Consider the following 16,362-nt stretch of genomic DNA (forward strand, 5'->3'; position numbering starts at 1 on the left):
TCTCAAACCTTTGTCACTATGAAGCAGTAAGCTGTACCAACAATATTAGGAGTGGCATAAAACCTCATGTATTCGTATTCATAAATAAGAAGAATTAGCAGGTCTTACATAATGTCACAAGAATAATGCAACAAGAGAATTATTGATCAACCATCCAGGAAACTCATGAAACAGGCCTCTAAGGTCATTTGATCTCCTCTAAAACAATTTAAGGACTAACTCACAGACTTAACAAAATGTACACTTGTCGTAACAACATAATTTGATCAGAATAGCTCCTCCCACTTCTTCATTTAACCAATGAATTTTTATTTCACCAGTAAAAATCACTTACTGAATAGGGTAGAAGCCTCAACGCAAGTAGCCATTGCCTTCTCACTTCTGGCTGAGGCTGTTAATCTTTTATCGTATGATCCAAGAAACAACATAGGGAGTTATGGATCATACTTGCCTTTGCTCTGCAAATCATTTAATCAATTGAGCACCTTCCGGAGTTCCCCAATCAATTGCGCTCGGCTTGAGGGCTCCACCTGCATTGTATTGCACCAATCAGACCAGATTCCAGGAGATAAATTATTCAATAAAGCAAGTAATTATGATCTGAAGGTTTACCTTCTGTAGGAGGGCTGCAAGACCCTGAGGCAGAGATTGCAAATCTGATGCCGAATCACCAATTTTCGATAAGTGAAGCAATACCTTCTGGGCCCGCAGCTCCTGTAGCTTTTCCTCATAGTTTGCAGGATCATTCTTCCATGTAAAGAAAGCTTGATCATCAGCCCAAGCATCTTTACTGCCGCTTGCAATCTCAGAATCCAAAAACCATTTTTTGATCAAGTCCATTGCACATTTATGCGACATTTGGTCACCAGCAGCATCTCTCACGACCTTGATCAATGATCCCTCGATGACTCTACGATGCAGTCTTCTATAAAAGAAAGACCGTGAGTTACCCCAGTCCACAACTTCTTTGATCACTCCTTTGGCAGCCATCCTCAGAGAAGTATCATGCAATTCTGCAAATCTGGTGGCTATCTGAGTATAGACTGGCAAAAGCTGCTTCTCACGGGCTTTTATTTGCTGCTGTAGAGACTCAACAGTTCCATGCACTCTACTGCTCTTGGCTTCCTGAAGTTTTGCCTTCAGATTGATCAGCTGTTGATCAAGCCTACCCATGCACTCCAGCAGCTCCTTTGTCCTGAACTTGATCTCAATCATCCCTTCCGGCTCCAGGACATTTCCTTTGGCTGTCCGTTCAGCATACATTTCAATATGGTCTGAATTGATCCGACTGTCCACAACAACCCATGCCCCACCACGCAGCTCACCCATCATTGGGATGTAGACAAAAACAGGCTGCTTGTATGTTCTAAGATTTTCAACTATGGTTGATCCTGCCTGAAGGATGCCTTCAAAAAGGTCCCTCTGCCCACCTGAGAACCCTCTCCAGTTGGCAAGAATGAAAAGTGGGAGCTCTTCCCTGTTGAAATCTAACAATGCTTGAGATGTCTTAGTGGCCGAATCAGGAAACCATACTTGCCCAGCTTGAGGGACAACCCTTTCATGTGAATCGAGCTGACCTGGGTCTGCAGGGATAACTTGCATCACAGTCTGGGTCTCAACAGCTACTATTCCAACAGGGATTCCTCCAAGCTTTGCTCTTCCTGTAACAACTGTCCTTGCCCAACCTTCTAGCGTCTCAACAAAGCTATCCTTATCAAATAAACCACCCAGCCACTTCCCACTGCTATTTGGAGCACCACAGATGGCTGCACGAGGATCACAACTGTTTTCAGGGAAATACTCAACAGGTCTTTCTGGAGGATCCGAAGGTTTCAAAATAGGAAGTGCGCCACCTACATGGGAAGGAACATAGCTCAGCCACTTTAAAATAGCTGATACCCCTTCTAGATCATCTGAAACTGTCAGGTGAACTACTCCATTGGTTGCCATAATCTTAGGTCCACCAAGTTGCATGTGGGAACTATACACCTCCCGACCAAGAAGTTTGTTTAATGCAGAGAAACCAGTCAAAATTATAGGCTGATCGAGCCTCTGTATGCACCGCATCCCGAGCCGAGCAAGATAAGCGCCTATTCCAACAGTCCTGCCTGTCACATAAGTTAAAGTAAAGGTTTCCTTATATGCTCTTGAATATGCACCAGCAATGGCTCCACTACCCGTTAAGTTCTCAACCCCCAAACCATCCTCCTTCCCGACTATGGTATCTATAACCCATCTGGTTTCTCCACTTTCCATACTTAACTCGTGAGCTATCACAGATGACCCAATGCGTGCATAGTCCTCAGGAGTCAAATATACATACTGGAAACCACGCTCAGGACTTGATTCATCAGACCAACCAATCTTAAAGCAGGCTTTCACTTCCTCAGCTACACCAATACGAGCTCCAGAGTTTGCTGCCAAATAAATTAGGGGCAGTTTCTCAGAGCAAGCAAGATCAGTCACTGCAAGGAAGAATGCATCCTCTCTTGGGCCAAAAGACCCAGCTTTGAAGGTTACGTCATTTGCTACTATCAAAATTGTCCTTCCATTTGGGAACTCGGGAGTAGACATTTCCATACGCCAGGCTACCATTCCAACATCATTTTCTCCAGGTGTGCGCTCCACCGGAACCAGATGAGTACCCCAGCTACCTCTTTTGTCAGCAAATGCAAGCTCTGTGACTTTGAAAAGAACTTTATCATTGGGTCTGTTAATGCCCTGGGACTGGGATGCCCATAACTGTTGCAAGGCTGTCTCAAATGCCTGCAAGTTCATCAATAACATGTTTTAAGCTGTACATCTACCTTCCCACCATTTAAGAGAGAAGAAGAAGAAAAACACCATTTAAGAAGAAAGAAAAGAAAAAAGAAAAACATAAATATCATGTTTGACAGTATTACCAGTGGGAAATCGTAGCAGTACGTAGTGTTGCTTCTCCTGGCCAACAGACGCTTCCGATCAAGTACTCCCAAGTGCTGATAGTGTGCATTTACTGGTACACCTTGCAAATGACCTTGGGCAGATTTTGAATGGTAGACCACTCTGTGTTTGCTGGCATCTTCCAATTCTCGGTATATCTGAAAGATATAAAACAAAATACAATTAAGGCCCATATTTATGGATTTAAAATACAATTAATTGTACAACTAACTCTCAATTATTATCTCACTCTAACTTAACTGGTTTATAGCCAGCTTTTCAAGGTGATCATAATTGAAAAAATGTGGTGGGTGGAAGACGTGTCTTTGAACAACTATAAATGAATACACTTACATGCACAGTGCAGGTGTGACCAGTCACATTTGCAACAACCACTCTCCAAGAACCATAGGCCTGTCCAGCAGATGCTATACAAAGCTTCACTTCCCACTCACAGACACCTAACCGATGCATTCTTACACCAACAGATGCATGAATTTCATGTGCCAGCTCTTCCAGGATCCTTTCAACTCCAGCTTCTTCCTGCCCAGCACCTATGACAACTCTCCTGCCAAACGTCTCACAGTGAGGTCTATGAAAGAAAGTCAAGACAATATCTTAAAAGAAAAGGGGCAGCAATACAGATAAATGCTTACTTAGGGTATGGCACAAGATCATCTATTTGTTGCTCCTGTAAAATGTAAAGGTACATGTGGGAATGGTCAGATTTGACAGTAGCATTGTGTCCATGAAGTTCCAATTCCTCCATTGCAGTCATTAAGGATCTTAAAATGCTCTTAGAAGTAAAAGACATAGTCGATTGGGTTTGGGTTGTTCCCACATCCAGCCCCTGGTACAAAGTTAATCCTTCGCTTGTGGGTTGCCTTACAAGTGTTCTGAGAAACATCCTCTGGATTGGTAATTGCTTGTCTACAACAGTGTATAGGTGCCACTGACGGTCCCTTGATGGAGTATACTTTATATTCTCATAGCCTTTCAGCTTGTCCTGGATTAGAACAAATGTTAGTAAACTCGATATCAGCTAAAGAGTGGATACTGAATAGAAATTTATTTTATTATTATTTAAAAAAGAAAAAAGAAAAAAAAGGTAGAGCAGAGTGTAAGCCAGAGTTAGAAAATAACAAACCAATTCAAGGTAAATGGATAGAGGTGGTTCCAGGTGACGCAGAAGAGGCTCTTCCTCATAATAAAGCTTCTCCACTGACCAATGAAAGGAGTGCCTCATGGGAGCTCGCCCTTCATCCCTCTGTATGATACAGCTAATTACTCCAACACCTGCAGCACGGAGACTGGAGCTTACTTCTTGCTCCTTAAGTATCCTGGCTAACTTGTTTATTCTCTCTTGAGCCTGATCCTCATCACCACTGCAAAGGGCAAGGAAAGTGAAGGTGAGGAAGGGCCATCAAAACATATTGAGATCTGATAGACCAGACTGACAGATGAGTTTCAGGGAAAAAGGAATGAAAAACAAAAAGCGCCATCATTTACCCTCTCTGATAGACCAGACTAACAGTTGGCATCACTGCTAGTACTGATGCCAGATGAGTTTCAGGGAAAAAGGATTGAAAAAGAAAAAATTCAGCCATAATTTATTGTCCAGATTGTAAATCCAACCAGATGAGATCAGGTTTTGTTAACCCATTACTGACCTCACATCTTATAAATCCTATTGTAAACTGTATTTTGTAGGGAGCGTAAGTGGTGTTCATGGTTAGACAGTTTGGTGCAAATAAAAAGGGAAAAGGCACTTTGCATACCTATCCTGAAGCAAACTCATCTGGTTGTTGATGCCCACCAATGCAATATGCATCATGTTACCATGGCTATCTTGTTCTATAGATCCACTTGGAATTGATTCTTCAAAGTGATGAGTTGTTTCCCTCAATGCAGCACTAATTACAGTAGGCAAAAACTGAAGAGACTTGATTATAACCATGGCCCCCCATTTCTTCTCATTATGTTTCTCGATTAATGATTTGTCAGAAATTTGATCTTCTGATGCATTCTTTCTCTCAAGATGCTCTTCCAAGAATTCCCAGGAAGCAATCAAACCAGATCGGTGCCATTGCATCCTAACACTCCCTTTTACGAGGTAGGGCTGATAATAGATATACCAAGTTAGATGAGGAAGTGGTAATCCAAGGGCAAAATATGATGGTAATGATAAAAGTTTGCACCATAATACCTGGTATAGTCGGCGGACGTAAGTCTCCACAACACGCCTTTGAAGGGTGTGATCACTGTGATCAAACAAACCTACAAGGGCATCTTCAACTGCTAGAGGAGCACTCACAAGAGCCTCCATTCGTTCATTGATGGCACTTTTCCTCCTTGGTGTATCCATATTCTCACCCTCTTCAGTAAACATCTCTAATTCAGAAAGGCTTCTTGCAATGCTGGAACGAAGTTCACTCAGTTTGGTTTGTTCCAGTAGTTGACTTGCCTTTAGTGCCAACTGCAAAATATAGTGCGTTTTGAGAACATTTAAAAATATATATATATAAATCATGACATCAACTTGAAAAGGATAGTCGATGGTAACTTGCAAGGAATAAAGAACATAAACCATAAAGAGAAAGCTTAGAAATTCTCTATCTATGACAATGTTACAAGTCATGCTTGAGAGAATTCAAAGCTGATAAATGTGAAAACAAATTCATAATACTAAGAATTTATTCCCTGAGAAACTAAGTGGAGCTGCCAACCTCAGAATAGCTTGTATGGTTAAGTGCAGAGAAGCGAATTAGTTTATCTCTATATGCAGCAGGGTTAGGGTAAACCAATTGTTCCATGAGACGTAATATCAGCTTATTTTTACTCCTGACACCCTGAAAATCAACACACACAAAGTACAAGTGCAAATTAATCGTTACAAGAACAACAAATGAGACCAAAAGATGAGCAAGCTGGCTGAGCATGTTATAAAATCAACTCCTTTGTGCATACCTGATGAGAAAGCACAATGTCCACAATCTTCAGAAGATCTTTCTTATATTGAAGTCGAAGGCGTTCAATTACATCTGCCTGGAAAAGATGAAATATTAAAATTGAAGACCCCATTAAGCAAGAAATGAGACAGCTCTCAAATTTCCGGAGCTCCTTATTGAATTCCTTGTATTTTGAATTTTAGAAACCTACTTTTACAATATCATTACCAATTATGGTTGAAGGCCAAAATTGAACCAAGTAAACTGTGAAGGAAAATTTTAACTAGCATGCATCGACTTATTGGAAGTTTCAGATAATAAAAAAGAATGATGGGCATCCAAGTGTGGTCAGGAGGAACCACATGGATGGATTGGAAAAGAGAATGAAAATAGGAAAAATCAATTAGAAAACTAAATGAGCATGTTTAGCAAACCTAATTTGGATGTCAGAAAATAAGTTAGAAAAAGACCCATGACACAAATGGACCAAAATCCCACAACTGAAAGTTAGAATAAATAATGTAAAATTCAGGTTCATATACTTTAACAGGAGGTGCTATTTTTGATATACTTAAAGATGCCAGACAGGATTTGTGTTGGCAAATCCCAACTAACCTGGAAAAATACTCAGCATTATCTTGTTGTTATCATAGAGCAATTTTTGTTTCATTGACAAACTCACCTGGATGTTATCGCTAAATAGTTCTTCAATAGATAGGTACTCTTCAAAGAGAGACTGGACAATAATGCGGGCATGACTCTCTCTTCCACCTTCATAGGACTTCACAAGACTCATCAAAGGCTCAACAAGTCTTTCTTGGGCTCCTTTTTCTTTATCAGGACAGGAGCATAGATGCGCCTGTAAACAAAGTAAAAACCTTACTGTACAGATGCTCATTAAAAAAAAGGTTTAAAAAAATTAGGATGGTTAAGGAACTGACATCAAGAACACCCCGCAACAATTTGGCAGGGAACTCAACATTCTGGGAGCTCGATATCCCTTCAAACTCCTTATATTTTGATTCCAACTGAAAAAAGAATTACAGAATCAATGCAAACTTAGATCAGAACATGAATATAAACCATTGTTCAAGTGTAAATTTGGAGAGGAAAGCTAAAAGTAGACATTTACTTCATTTCGGAGATCTTTGGGAAGGCGGGTTGCCAAAACAGCCAAGCACTCTTGCCACTGAAGGAAAGGGAGTTCAGGACTATCAAGACAACTCAACAAGTTTTGCACCACCTGAAATAGAAGAAGAACTCTTGCATGAGACAAATCAAAACCTCAATACATTAGTCATGATAAATCACTCCATAAAGCCTGTTTGCAAATAGCTTTATGATGTTTACTAGGTGAAGTACAGAACCCATTATTGAATACTGATTCATGATATTATCTAAAACATAACTTCTGGGAAAGAGAAAACTTACTTCATCAATATTGTGATCGTAGCCTGCAAGGATCATCCGAGCTGCATTTATGCTTGCCGCACATCTCTGATGAACTTTCCCAGAAATAACAGTGGGAGGCCCTAAAATTGGAAAGCTCCCATGGAAAGGCTCTGCTTTCCTTACAGCAGAAGGATCATCTAGATCAAGTCTTGCTATAAGCTCACCAGCCTACACAAAATGTGATTTCTTAATCTCTACCAAGGATAGGATACTAAAACTTCCAATATGGAACATATTTTACCTGCATTGCTTGACCTTCAGACATCTTAAATTGAATAATTCCAGAAGCAGGCGAAAGAAGTGGCATACACATCTTCATAACCTCAACCTCTGCATACGGTGTGTCAGCATCAACATGACTATTATCCGAGATTAAGTACCGTAGCAGCTTGCATGGTGTCTCTGCGACTAACTTAGATGGATCATGATCATTCTGAAAATAACAAAAAAGAAAATAAATAAATAAATAAATTAGCCAGCTTAAATATTAAGTTTAAAGGAAAAAAAAAACATATAGCTATGAGTGTGTATAGAAAAGAAGAGAAGGGAATTAGTGGCACCTGAAGCAAGCAAGTCCTTCCACCAATGAGAAGGCGAGTTCCAGCTGCTTCTTCCTCGGCATAGATAATATGACTGTTTCCATCCAACTGCAGCAAACTGAAACTATCAAAAACAATTCGGAAGTGTTGACCAAACAGAAGAGACTACTTTGGATCATAATTCCCACCAAAGTCAACCTCCTAGATATTAAGTGGCATTTTAAAATAAATAATGGGAAGAGTACCCACATAAGCTTCTGAATAAATAACTGTTCCCCAACTTCACTTGCTTAGCTCCTAAATAAATTTATCTTTCTTCAACAATGACATATGCTAAAGTAGATGATTATGAAAATTGGAAATAGTGATATATTGAAGACATTCCCTTCCTTCAAGACATTGACAAATTGAGCTTGTGCTAGAAACATGTACTTCCTCAAAAATATCTTGGTAAATGTTGTGCTGCTGGTTCTTATAAACACAGCTTACAGAACTGACTTGTGTAAAAATTTGTCTAATATTGTTTTGTAGAACATACACTGCAAAGTATTGGTGCAAGAGCAACCATGAAGGACATATTGTATAACCCAATCAATGTCTAGATGGATGAAACACTTATTTCTATTAACTAAAAGAATATATTAGATTGTGAGAATGTGTCTATAGTGTAGTTCTATCAATAAAACATTGAATATTAAAAACCAAATATTTTGTTCATATAAATTATACATAGTCATGACCAATTATACATTAAGCAATAGTCATGGAAAAAGCCTATAAAAAAAAAAAAAAAAAGAAATAGGCAAGAAGAAAATTTTGCTTGCCTGCATCAATAAACCACCATCACGTAATGTGTGTATCTCTGATTCTATCTCCGACTCATTCATCCTGAGTCTATAGCTTCCTGGTCCTCCCCTTACCATGTCAATCTAGGAACAATTTCAACTATATTAGTGGTATATTAAACAGATCAACGAACCATAATCTCTGAAAATCCCAGACACTAAAAGAAATAGCCATTTACAATTAGGTGGTATTTTATAATATCATTAGAACACATACTGTGTACTTGCTTCCTTCGATGTTCAAAGAAACTTGAGAGTTGACAAGAGATATATGCTGCAATTAGGTGGCACACTTGTTAATAACTGCTAATAACAAATAGATGAACAGACATCTAAATTTCAAGTACCTAAAATAGGATGTTTCGTAGCAAAATACCTTGGGAGGGATTTGCCCCTTTTCAAGATAACCGACATAATCTGAAACCATTGCTGCACTGCTAGCAGATGCTTTCTGAGGTGATAAAGTGTAAAATAGAAGTGAATTATTTAAATTATAGTATCTGAAAATGCCTTCCATAACATAAAACCTTTAGAAACCCAAACCACAGGTAAAACATGTGTGCTTACGTAAAGAGCCCCTCCAACCACAGAAAGATACCAAGGCGGCCTTTCTGCTCTAACCCTCATAGCAATTCTACTGTCCAACCAACCGGTGTGGATTTTATTCTCTCTGTAATCAGAAGCCTGCAGAAAAGGTTTTTCTTTTCTTTAGTTTGTATTCTAAGGTTAAAAATTATTGAAAAAGGATGATAAATGGAATTTGATTGTCAATAGATTAGAACTTTACATGTAAAAGATCTATTGTGTAATCAACATTTGAACGAATTTCTCCTCGAATTTGAATTTCCTTCAATCCAAGAACCATAGTTGCAATAGCTAAGGCTCTGGATTCTCCAAATGCAAAAACATGTCCTGAAAAACATCATGGCATAAGACAAAAATATTTTTGTTTTTTCTTTTATCACATATCAGGCACAAATATACACAAGAAACTTTCTACAGCACAGCCGTTAAAATCATAAATGATCAACAAAGATCACTTTGATGACCTGATTCAGAATTCACCGAGCAAGTGCTTTATTAACTGCTATGTTTTGTTTAACTGTATAAAACTTTATATCCTGTCAGTTTTGGTGCATCTATGTTACATAGGTTCTGACAACAGTGCTGTTGTGCTGGTGATGTCTGGGAGTCCAATCCATCCAACAACTAAATTTTAGGACACAAGATCTTAGCTAAAATGGATTTGAATATCGGGTATGGACACAGACACGTAATACACAACACTTATATTTGTTATTTAAGAAATTCATATTCATTTCAATAACAAATTTATCATATAATCACTTTTTTAAAAATATTCATTTATTTGCTTGTTTGTTTGATAAATCCACCTACAAAAAGTATTTTCTTTCATAACGGATAACAAGGACCAGCCAATCCTGAACAAGCATTTTTCTCTCACTTTCCCTCTTGTTTGCCATCTAGGTTCTCTATACAAGTTACCTATCAAAAGAAAAAAAAAAGGGGTTCTCTATACAAGTCAAATATTTGCCTTTTTCTCTATACTCATTCTCATATGTATCTAGACAAATCATGTGTGAAGGATGTCTAGAACAGATCAATCAGATATGCCATGTCTGAGATACAATTTCCGTGTCCACCCTGTATCCTATACCTGCACCTAGGGTGTAGTGAGGTATCCAGGAATCATAGTGGTACATCATAGAGGAGGATTCTAACCAATTCAGGGGAGATTAACATCCTGTGTCCTTTTATGTTAATGTACAACTCACTCGTACACACACAATACAGTGACAAAAGCATTTTATGCACACAAGATTAGGCGATACATAATATAACAAATCAGGACATTTCACTGTGAACATATTGAAATTAGAAAAACTAAATAGTATAGCATGGGATAAGCTCACACCCTTATTTGAGAAGATTAAAGTGAATTTAGGACAAATCAAAGGATAACCAAAGGATGCCCTAATGGAAACTCTCAACAGGACAGCTCACATAAGCACAAAAAATGTGGATTGGAGGCTTGTTCGACCCATAGAAAAACTAGGCTCTAGAATCTCCAAATGGCACCCAAGCATGGGAAAACAACCGAGTTTATCATTATTTTCAACATGAAGCCCTACAAAGACTTGAACCTGTTTAGGAGGAGTTGGAAAATCAAGCATGGGCCTCTTGGAGATGGTGTGAGACATTGTGATTTGTTTTATTATTGCTTTTGAATCAACCAAAAACAATAACGTTAGCTTTAGCATGAAGTTTATGTAATTCAATTGGATCAATCAGTTTTCTATGTTATGTTGGCAGCTTTAACTTACCAAATTGAGAATCTGAGAACTCGTGAATCCCTCCTCCAGACTGCAAATCATAATAATAGACATGTTAATAATTCATTCTTACTTTGACAGATTAATATTTGATCCTTCATTGAGTTCTATGATAATAGATATACCTTAACAGAGAAGTATGCCCACACATTTGGCTTGCTTTTAAAACTCAGCTCCTGTGTTAAATTATAAAGCTCAATACAAGTTCATCATAAGATCAAAGGAGACAATAAAAGTGAAATTACACATAAACCTTTGTAGTCTAACCTGTACTTTCCCGCTAGTGGGCTTAAAACCATCATCTGGGTCCTCACTTGTTACACGGACAGCCACACAGTGGCCTTTTGGTCTTATAGACTCTGCTTTGTCAAAATCAAAAGGGGTAGCAACAACTGATGTTCTCCTCCAAGCATCATATCCTCCGCCATGTTCCATTCCATAGAATCTCCTTATTTCTATTTAAGACAGTCAATAATATAGTCAGATGCAGCATACACATAACAAGAAGTGAAAGACTGAGAAAAAGGTCTAGAAAAAAATGAAGATCGATAAGAGCATACCAGGAATTTGCCAGAGAGGAATCCCCATTCCTACTGCAACTTGGGCTGCTGGCAGATTTACTTCTGCTATCCACTCCGTGACAGGGTGCTCCACCTTGATAAAAATTAATTAAGAAATTTAAAAAGATTACATGGCATCTAACATAGGTGCAAATTGGCTATTGCACTGATAAAAATGACGTGTATCAGAACCAAAACAAAAATTAGGTTGAGGAACACTAGCAGATCAGTCTTGAGCCTTTCATCCTCACTTTCAATAGGCAGTTTGGATGATCATATTAATCAAAATCATTTGGTAAGAGGTTTGTATAAAACCCTAATGGCCTTTAAGCATTTAAAAGCTTTTTAATAGCTTCCTAACTTAGCCAAGCATACTATGCTTCAGATGAACAAATTATAACTGTGATCATGCTTTGGGTGCTCAAATTGATAACAAACTGGAAACTAATTAGGGGTAACCAACTGGGTGTTTTTCACCAACTAAAGCACAAAGAAATTCAGAAGGACCATAAAAAGAACTGAATTCTTCAAAGAAATGAATAAATAAATAAAGCACATTCTTGCATGGGAATTGTGGAAGAGGCAACTCTTGACATTGTCATAAAAGATGGAGCAACTGTGGCAAATATGCCCACTGTTAAGTTTCTATCTAAGATCTCACTTGGTTGCAAAAATGAAACAGATTCAAACCATCCAATTGAATACCCCTTTCAATCACAAGTTACTTTTTAGTGTCTAAAGTGTGCATAATTGAGTGGTTAGGATCATTTGACACATAGACAGGAATATTTCCTGCAAATTATCTAGGGAAAGAAATTATCCAGGTCTCCCCCTTAATTCAGGACACATGTCCTTCAATAAAAAATATGCATGGTTAATCCATATCATATTATGTAAAAATACATTTCAAATTTTCATAGTCAAAACCATAACACTATTGCAAGGTCCCAGAGTCCAAGTAATATAGCACAAAAAGAGTTTATTATTTCCTTTTAAAATATGTACCAAGTATCACAAACCTGTAATCGAGGATTGAGCTCTAGGAAATAGTACTCGCCAGTTTCCATACTGTACAAATACTCAACAGTAGCTGCTCCAACATAATTCACACATTTGGCTAACCTTCTCGCTGCCTGCTCCAGCTTTTTCACAGTCTCGTGAGGAGCTACAGTAATTGGACCTTCCTCGATAATCTGTTTAACATATATCAGATCTTTCAGTGATACTATTTTTAAAAGGCACTGATAAACTTTTTAAAAAAAAAAAAAAAAAAAAAAAAGAAGGCCAGAAAGGATTTCTGAAATGTATACAAATGAAAATGAGAAAATCAATTATTTACATAAGAGGCCTAAAATTAAGATAAGCTACTAAAGGATGAACTTACCTTTTGATGACGCCTTTGAACACTGCAATCACGGCTATGCAGGGCTGCAACATTGCCATGCTGATCACATAGTAACTGAACTTCTAAATGGCGACTCTAGTTTGAAGAAACCAAACGAATTGTCAGAATAAGAAGTAAACTCCAGCAACTGGAAATCTAAAAGGCTCAGCATTCAAATCAGAGCGCAGTAGATAATATCACCTGGGAAGCAACCTTCATCGTGAATATGGGGGAGCCAGGAACTTCACCTTGAACTTGCTTGAACAAAGCCTTGACTTCATCATCATTATGAACCTAAAAGTTCAAAAATGAATAAGGTTAACTTCATTTCAGTTGAGAAATTAGGAAAATCATGACAGTCCAAACTAATCATCTCAACATAACCCGTGACTTCACCAGTCTCACTTTAACAATCAATTTGCATATGCATTTTCAATTGTAGCCATTGGGTGACTAATAGATAAGAAAAAAATTGCAGTTTTCAGCTGCACTACAGTCATGCATGAAGCAAACCTTTCTTATGCCTTTGCCACCTCCACCCCAAGATGCCTTGATCATGGCAGGGTAACCCACAACCTGACAACTAGCAATTGCTTCCTCTGTAGTATAAACACATGCCTCCCGATACACTTCATCTGGGATAGTAACCAAGCAACTTTCAGAAGGAATCCTAACCTGAAATAGAAATTTAAAGATATTAGACAGTGGACAATCTCTACAAAACAAAGAATATGAAAATATGTAAGAGTAAAAATCTTACATGTGAACCACTCCATGGAAGGGTGGGTACATCTGCTGCTTGAGCAATCAATGATGAACCAATCTTATCTCCAAGTGCCCCCATAGATGTTGCAGGGGGTCCAAGAAATACAATCCCCTTAGCATTCAGAGCATCTGGCAGCTCAGGGTTCTCAGATGCATGGCCCCAACCAGGCCAAACTGCATCAACATGTGTTATCTCTGCCATCTGTAGCATTGTCAAACCAACCAGATTTAGGTATAATCAAACATAGCCAACAGGCAAAAACAACAGCTAGCAAGAATGAAATTTCATTCCGGATTTACTTATTGATTATTTTCCATATTTTGAGAGAATTGAACAGTGTATAATTTCTGGGCTTCTTGTGGGCACAAAACTCAATTTAGTTGTTTAGTTTATTGCTGCTTTCCAGTTTCAGTTATCCCTTTACATTGAAATTAGAATTCCGTCCCTCTAGTAAAGGACATTAAAATGAATGTACCTGACCAAATTTATTTTTACTAGTGAGCTCCTTGATCAAATTTATTTTTACTAGTGAGCTCCATGATCAAATTTATTTCTACTAGTGAGCTCCTTGATCAAATTTATTTTTACTAGTGAGCTCCTTGATCAAATTTATTTCTACTAGTTAACTCCTTTCAGATTTAATGGCTTTTCTGGTTCATAGTTTATGCAGTTTGGTGGCCATCATGAAAGGAAGGACTAAAAGGAAATACATGCTACATAGCTTAATAAACACACTACATACCTCTACAATGAGTTGCACATTGGCATAGTTATTATTGTTAGTCCCACCAGGAACTTCCACAAACTGATCAGCCATTCTAATATGCTCAGCATTTATTCTCATGTCCTCAGGAGTAGCCATGGCCACCAATGAGATTGCCTTCTCAGTACCAAATGTTTCGTATGCCCATGTCCTGACACTGCGGATAAACTTGACAGCAGCCATTCCATTGTTTGAAATTAAAATGCTATGTATTGGCCTTGTCCCACCAAGAGCCCGGCAGAATTCATCAATTTGAGATGATGTAGATGGGGTCCTTAGTGTTACTCCATCTATTAAACCATTCCCCCGGCCAAGACCAGCCATCGGATATCCTCTTTGAACTTCTGACATCCTGCACTTCCAGAAACCAAAGAATCAACAATAGTCCTGGTTGAAGTTCTAATACAAATTGCGGTTGTTTCATTTAAATGAGCCTACTTGTCATGAACAGAAAGACATTCAACAAATAAATCTAATTCTGAGGTGGGTCTTTCACAATCATCTCTTACATGCCAACGATTATAACTTAGAAACCGTTACTTGTTTTGAAAATTGGGTCCCCTAGTTTCAACGTATATTATTGCTATAATTATTATTACTATTATTATTATTCTTATTATTATTATTACTGGATTTAAAAAAATATTAAATACAACAACTAAACCATCCAAAAGGTAGTTCAGCAATAGGGAGAGTGGAAAAGATATAGGGAATCAAACCCAACAACAGAATCGAACAAAAGCAAATTCACATCCAATTAGAAGCAGAAGCACATGTCCCCAGATGCAGTGCAGCATAAACAAGGATCCTAGTATATATACGCAATTCCCAAAAGAGAAAACAGACATCTGAAGCCTCATAGACTACACAAAAGAGCAAAGAAACCAAACCTGGGACAAAACCCAACCCAAAACTACACCCAAACAGTCGGATCAACTTCAAACACCATATTCAATTACTCAAATCAGCAAATAAGGAAGAAAAGAGAGAGAGAGAGAGGTTGGGCAACAGACCGTAACAGGGAGCTGAAATCAGGGAAACCAGAAACGGATTTGTTCAATTGGATATGTAGGTCGGAAGCATTACAGGTGAATCAAAAGAAGGAAGAATGGAGCAGTGAGAAATGCAGAGATAGAGAGAGTTTGGGGGGCTTTGGGTTGGGGTATGAGAGCTTAGCTATGTAACTGTTTTAATGAGAGCAGCACGTGGTGATACCTGCCCAGACCCACACCGCTATTTCTCTGAAGGAGTAGTTACCAGCTACCCTCTTTTGCAACTCTCCAATCTATGGCATCCATGCACCCAACCAACTCAATCTAATCAATCAATTTTTCCCTCTCTCCTTCCTCCTTCCTCCTTCCTTCTTCCTTCTTCCTCCCCATATAAATCTCTTCTAAACCCCCCAATTCGGAATGGCCACGTCATGTGACGATTTTTTCTGGGGCTGGCGAGTTTTGACTGTGGGGTTTGGTGGGGGTGTCGTCGACCAACCATTCCCATTCATATTCTTATTTGTCTGTGAGCACTGCGCTAGCTGATCAGGTTAATCATTCAAATTCTCCACCTTATTATATATCATAATCACACAATTTTGTGGGGACACATGGCCTCTCATCCAATTTAATGAGTTGCGAGTAGGCAGCAATGGTGGTTACCATGATTAATAAAAAGGGGATATTAATTCCAATGGTTTGGTTCCAGTTTGTGGTTGAAGGTTAGGTCCCTCCATGCCACACTTGCCTCTCTCCCATCACTTCCTTGGCTTTACCTTTTTAATTCATTAATAATCGGGTCATGGATTTTGGAAGACTCCCAACACTTTGCATCAA

At 38.5% G+C, this 16,362-nt stretch overlaps 1 protein-coding gene across 3 annotated transcripts; it reads right to left on the reverse strand.

Annotated features, from left to right (window-relative positions):
- Positions 1–52: 52 nt before the first annotated feature.
- On the reverse strand, positions 53–16,313 carry LOC100247288 (acetyl-CoA carboxylase 1). Of its 3 annotated transcripts, none has more exons than XM_010666000.3 (32): positions 15,749–16,313; positions 14,513–14,885; positions 13,765–13,971; positions 13,518–13,679; positions 13,206–13,298; positions 13,005–13,100; positions 12,640–12,813; positions 11,621–11,714; positions 11,328–11,515; positions 11,186–11,236; positions 11,052–11,091; positions 9,494–9,618; positions 9,274–9,390; positions 9,083–9,157; positions 8,924–8,980; positions 8,686–8,790; positions 7,883–7,969; positions 7,564–7,755; positions 7,302–7,490; positions 7,003–7,113; positions 6,812–6,898; positions 6,553–6,729; positions 5,890–5,967; positions 5,649–5,771; positions 5,129–5,398; positions 4,701–5,041; positions 4,070–4,307; positions 3,579–3,928; positions 3,277–3,490; positions 2,904–3,080; positions 613–2,766; positions 53–530 (listed from the first exon to the last, which is right to left on the reverse strand). In XM_010666000.3, the coding sequence occupies exons 2-32, from the start codon at positions 14,882–14,884 to the stop codon at positions 474–476; spliced, it is 6,801 nt and encodes a 2,266-aa protein (XP_010664302.1). In that variant the 5' UTR covers position 14,885; positions 15,749–16,313; the 3' UTR covers positions 53–473. The 3 variants fall into 3 exon arrangements, with proteins under 3 accessions (XP_010664302.1, XP_002285808.2, XP_010664303.1); XM_002285772.4 differs by having other exon boundaries at positions 15,547–16,313; XM_010666001.3 differs by having other exon boundaries at positions 15,424–16,313.
- Positions 16,314–16,362: the final 49 nt, after the last annotated feature.

The sequence above is a fragment of the Vitis vinifera genome, chromosome 18, assembly GCF_030704535.1.
Source record: "Vitis vinifera cultivar Pinot Noir 40024 chromosome 18, ASM3070453v1".
Taxonomy (NCBI): domain Eukaryota; kingdom Viridiplantae; phylum Streptophyta; class Magnoliopsida; order Vitales; family Vitaceae; genus Vitis; species Vitis vinifera.